At 26.0% G+C, this 6,166-nt stretch overlaps 2 protein-coding genes across 2 annotated transcripts; both read left to right on the top strand.

The window, feature by feature from the left end:
- Nucleotides 1-2,749: 2,749 nt before the first annotated feature.
- Nucleotides 2,750-3,344, top strand: Bm17376 (Uncharacterized protein; the record flags this gene model as incomplete). Its single annotated transcript, XM_043076629.1, has 2 exons — nt 2,750-2,841; nt 3,239-3,344. 2 exons carry the CDS (start codon nt 2,750-2,752, stop codon nt 3,342-3,344), a joined length of 198 nt encoding a protein of 65 aa, XP_042932563.1.
- Nucleotides 3,345-3,755: 411 nt separating this feature from the next.
- On the top strand, nt 3,756-5,506 carry Bm3986 (Uncharacterized protein; the record flags this gene model as incomplete). The annotated part of the gene is made up of 4 exons (XM_001893189.2): nt 3,756-3,873; nt 4,545-4,590; nt 4,631-4,749; nt 5,316-5,506. Coding segments are annotated over 4 exons (474 nt in total), but the record flags the coding sequence as incomplete, so codon positions are not given.
- Nucleotides 5,507-6,166: the final 660 nt, after the last annotated feature.

Below are 6,166 nucleotides of genomic sequence, written 5' to 3'. Positions count from 1 at the left end.
ATTCATTTAACGCTTATATTTTACATTTCTTGAATCTTTTTTATTTCTATCAACAGATGTAATCATCACTGAAATGTCTTCTTTTTTTTTCTTAAAATTAAAAACCTTCTTGTTATGATTTAATTTATTCATAAAAATATTTTATTGTTGATCCTGTCACTGTCGTTGTGATATTTTGTTTTTTATTTCAGTTAATTAGTTTTAAATAAAATTATGGAGTGAGATATCAACAATTTCTTTGTACAAGTAGTAATTAGAAAATTTTGTAAAAAAAAGAAAAAAAAAAAAAACAGCCCTATCTACGTGAAACAGCGTTTCACGTGAAAGAGAAAAATTTATGTGACTTTGAAAATGAGCGAATTTGCGCTACTTTAAATCTCATTTAGAGTAACAACAAAAATATTTGACTTTTTGAACTCTTTCTACAAATAACACAGCTACTAAAGCAAATGTAGTGGATATAAGACATTGGGGATTGTTTACCTGTTGAAGCAGATGTGCAATCTGCATGCTGCATGACAGTATCAGATGTTAATTTGCTCATAAGTAGCAAGGAGTCACTGCAGCCTGCATGCATGGATCATTGATTGAATCATTATTAATCAAAGCACATGCATGTATGCATACTATTGCAAATTTTTTTTCTATATACCAAGAGTTAAAAAATTCGATCAATTAAATTTTAAACAACAGCAATTATCACAAGTGTCAATACTTGATTAAGAAGAAGGTAAACTAAATTATTGATGACAATGGACAAATTTCATAAACATATTGCTACAACTGCTATTACTATTACTATTATTGCTACTACCAACCACCAACGACATTTGTCAAACTAAGCTATCTTATCACAACTACGTTTGCTATGTAAACACTGCTCGATTTGTTGTTGTGTGAAGGAATCATGTTTAATTACATTAACTTTTGATTACCGATAATGAAAAAATCTGACTTATCTATTATTATGTGTAATTACACTTTTTCGGCTCAATGTTTAGTTATATTTTGTAGAGTTAATAAAAATCCTGCATGATTTCAATTTCATACCTGTTAAATTATATTTATTAATTATTAATTAGCATTCATAAAATATCAATATAACTGAAATTTAGATATGACAAAATGGTTTACAAATTGTAAAAATTAGTACTAATAATAATAAATAAATAAACAATTGATTAATTAATTAATTAATCAAAGAAATAAAGAAATAACAAAAAGTATCAAGATTTTCTTTTTCCTTGACTGTTATTATCACCTGTGATATTTATTATCAACACTTTTATTATTAGCTGTTTACCTTGCCTTCAAACGCTAGTTAACTTCATGCGCTCATGTTAGTAACAATTGCGATATGCAATTGTCACACTGTGAATCATAAATTCTGGTGGATTTTAAAAAGTGAACTAATAACAGTTTTGCACACTCACTTTATGTTTTTAGTTATTTATTTTCAAATTTCCAACTTTATTAATTTTTAATTTCCAATGAATTTTCATTCATTTCAAGAATTAATTCTGCAGTGTGAAAAGCACTGACAATTGGAATTAAAATTCTGAAATCATCTTTTCATTTAAGGAATAATTTTGTTTTCAAATTTATTCTCAATTCTTATTGAAGATTATCAGTTTTTTTTTTTTTTTTTTTTTTTTAATTTTTATTAAAACACTTTCTAATCTTTTTTTAATAAATGCAAAAGTAATTAGATTAATAAGTTCATGCAAACATTGAGTTATTTCGAAAATGAAAGCTTTTTTCATAGAAAATAAAGAATTGAACAAAATTATTTTTCGAAAATAGCAAATCAAAAAATTTACTTTTTCTGGTTATTTATGTTTAAATTTATTGTATTTGCAGTACTCATTACTTGCTAAGTATTGTATAAACATATAGTCAATATATTCTTTCAATCAATGGGAAATTAGCTATACACTACTAATTACCTAATTTTGCCCTCCTTTTTTCTTATCAGTAACTAATTTTGAATTGTTTTATTCTTCAAGGTGACATTTAAATTTCTATGTGTTAATTCAGAGTTTTTTTTCGAAACTTCTTTTTATATGCATCTTATTATAACATTCAAATGTTTTATCATACACTTCTTCAAATATTTCATTATTGTTTAACTTATATCTCTGATGTTTTCGTCTTTGTGAATGCTTATTTACTTTTAAATTAAATCTATGACATTATCGCTTTATCTATTTTAACTTGCTGTCAACAGTAATGGTCTTTGACAGTTTGTGCAATTGAAATTTGATTATAATTAAAATGGCGTACAGACGCACATACTCATATAAGAAATTAAGCGAGAATGAAAAAGTAGAAAGAAGGATGGCATCATTTAATTTAGAGAGTATATTATGAATTTTTAATTGAAATGTTTAAATTTGAAAAATTAAAATAATGATAGCAAGATAGATATTGATCAATTAGTGCAAATAATATATTCATAAATGTAGGTGGCTACATGATAGAGAGCATTATTGTAACTTTATAGCTATTAAATTTTGAAAATTTCAAAATTAATTTTTCGTCATCAAAGGATTTATTCAAGATTCCTCATTTTGTTCACTTTTACTCTCAAATGGCATAGGAAATAATTAAAATTAATTAAAATGAAAAAAATTAAAAATTAACTAATTTAAATTAACCGGATTTTGCAGATAATTAAAAAGCAGTTTGCTTATAAAACAAAAAAAAAAAAAGGAGAACAAAAGAAGAAAGGACGGAAACTTGAAGTGAAATGGATTTATATGCTAAACAATTATTTCAGAAAAGTAACGAACAGTTTGGACATGGTTATCAATCACTGTCAATTGGTCAAGATAGCTATATGTATGTTAAGTGATAATTTTAACTTATTAAATTAAATTTTTTCAAGTCAAAATCTTTAAATGATATATAGACACTCTGTTACGGCTATAAGCAATTAATAATTAATTTCTAAATGATATTCCAGTAGTTAAAATGTCACTTTATTATAAAATTAATTGGCCTAGAACACAAATTCACTCCAGTTTCAATCTTTATAAGCTTCCAGTTCAACTTCAGCCTTGATAAACTTAATTGCTAGATAAAAGAAAAAGGTTAATATATCATCACCTTTTTCTTTTAAGTACTCTTACAGTGGTTAAGGCCAAACGCGAGTCGAAACAATTTGATTACTGATGATTAATTGTAACAGCAGTAATTTTAGTTGAGAAATTGAAGATTTAACAATCTTTTATTTTAGGCATCGATTAGAAATTACTGACGATGGAATTCATCAATCGTCGTTTGGATACCATGGTCGAAATAAGCTATTGATACAGAGTGTAGTGACTTTTATCAGTAAATAACAAAAAGACCAGCAACAAGCAACAACAATCCCACGTTGATAGCGGTAACCATCTACCAGATCACTCTCAAACAAAATGAATTTTCCTTTTATTAAAGAAAAAATTGAAAATCTGCTCTTATGTACTCTTTGTGGCTTGTTAACACTCCATAAACAAATCAGAAAACACTTTTGTGTTTTTGAAGAAGAAAATTGAAGATTGACGTAATCTAATTTGTCAATGATAGAAAAATAACATTTGAGAAAATGATCCAAAAGTAAAACTACTGAAAATTGTTCATGGCAAAGTGAATGTCACATTTTCATGATTATTAGTAATTCAAGGAAGAATGAATTAAATAAAAAGAAACTATTATTAGAGACGATTGTCGATGTGCTCATAATAAGTTCAACTTAAACTTTCAGCTTCAATCGATCAATTAGAAATGTCACACAGAAGGATCCCACATTTCAAAGTTTTATTGATATTTACAAGATTTCCAATAGTGCTACGGAATTCGCAAGCAACTTTGAACAACATCTTAGCTCATGCTTACCAGCATGTTAGTCTAGATATTAATATAATTATTTTTATTTCCCTAGTAATAGCTATCATTAGCTTCGCTTTTCTTTAAATACGTTAACTGCAAGATACAGCAATGAAGAAATATTACATAACGATGAAAGAGATTTAACTATGGTTCATCCTTATCAAAATTCTAAAAGTATTTTCGAAATTTACACTCCAATTTATATAATAAAATTTCAGATATCTGATTGGATTGATGTTTTCGTTAACATTATGGGGCCTTATGCATGTAATAGTTGTTAAGTGTCATGAAATCAGCTAGCAGTACTTTTCATAATAAGCTTTGATAATCGGATAAATGACAATGACAATGACGATAATAATGATAGTAACAATAATAAGATAATAATAATAGTAATAGTAATAATAATAATAACAGTAATAATAATAACAATAATAATAATAATAACAATAATAATAGTAATAATAATAATAATAATAATAATAATAATAATAATAAAATAAAATAAATAAATAAATAAATAAATAAATAAATAATAGTGCTAGTCCGATAAAAATAAGAAATAGGGAGAAAAATAAAAAATTTCATAATTGATAAAAGAAAGGTTTAAATTTTTGTTTGGTACTAAAAATTAAAATTCTTATCGCGTGATTTACTATTATTTATTGCAGGTACTATTAATATACCATTTTGTCCGTCACGCCCAATGATCCCAGTGTTATTTAATTGTGATGGGTTGCTTGTATATTCTTTGGAGTATGTTGCGAATCTATGCTTTTTGGCCACGTTCACGTGCTGATACGTTAGGCGTTGATTTGACGTGCAAAGCGCTTGAAGGAATAATGATCGCAGCTATACTTATTTGGCTATTTTCTGGTAATTTTGAGGTTGCTGCAAGTTAATAAAAATTTTCTTTTTTTGTATCTATGTGTTTTTTTTTTCTTTTCTTTTTAACAAACCTCAGTACAAAATTAATATGAAACAAAGTTATTAGATTATATTTGAATATACGGTCCGGAATAAAACATAAACATCTATTTCCGACCATATCACTAGGATAATTTCGCTCACTAGAATTGAGAAAATGAGAAAATTCTAAGTATTAAGACATTATTTGTGACTTACTAAAATTAACTGAAATCTTTCACAAAAGCTTAAATTTATCTCACAGTACTTTTTTTTAATATCTGAAAATTATGCAAAAAAAGTGTCGTTTTGCTATGTACAAAGTCCACTATTATGTATTTAAAATGCTTTGAACATCAAATTTATAATAAACAATTTTTCAAGTTATAATCTGAAAGTTGAAAGAATTTCATGTTATTGTAAGATACAGTAGATAAATGCGATCTAGTGAGTGAAATTATTGCTTATCATATAAAAACTATTTAATTTTATGGCTTAAAATTTAAAATCCACTTACAAAATTCATTGTTTTTTAGGTTGTATTTGGATATATGGTCCGGGACAAAACATAAACATTTATTTCCAACCTTATCACTGTGATAATTTCGTTTACTGGACTGCATTTATCAGTGTTATCCTAATAATTCATTCGATGATAATTCTGTTTGCAATATTGCTTTGTTTTTGTTTACTCTGTGTTGGACTTTTGAGAGACAATAAACCATAATTTGCATAAAATTTTCTATTAAATTTAATTAATGTTTATTGATCTGCATCTTTTTTCAAAAAGTATAAAAAGACTGTGTCTAAAATGTTTGCCGAATTCTTAAAATTAATTTCTTCTGAAAAATTTAATTTCGCTCTTTTGAAATTTTGTTTGGATTAATTTTTTGGAATAGGATAACATTTATCCCGTTTGACAAATGACAAATAACTGTTACTTGCTGTTTCATTAATTTCTTGAGAAATTTACATTTGCAGGCATTCTGTCTGCATTTGTATGTTTTTCGGGAAGTAACTGAGATTAAAGAATTTGGAGATATTAAACAAGAATGCATGAAATTTGATCTATTCTAATTGATATAAATTTAAAATCTAAAATTCCATCCTTTTCTTTTGTTGGAATAAAAATGAGATTTAAAATTTTTTAAATTACATTGTAAGTTATGAAACATGACATTTATGAAAACATAGGATTACAATCTACATCAATTTCTTCAAGTGCTTTCGTTTAAAAAGAAAAAAGGCAGTTTAAAAGTTTAAAATTTTAAATTACATTTGCAAGCTTATCACTGATCGGTATGCAAAGGGAATTTCATAATCTAAAGATAACGAAATACTGAATACCATTTCACTGTTCGCTGTTGTTGTTGTTGTGGTTCATTTA

This window comes from Brugia malayi, assembly GCF_000002995.4.
Source record: "Brugia malayi strain FR3 genome assembly, contig: Bm_v4_Chr1_scaffold_001, whole genome shotgun sequence".
Taxonomy (NCBI): domain Eukaryota; kingdom Metazoa; phylum Nematoda; class Chromadorea; order Rhabditida; family Onchocercidae; genus Brugia; species Brugia malayi.
Note: the sequence above shows the minus strand (reverse complement) of the source record. Positions and strands in the feature narration are given on the sequence as shown.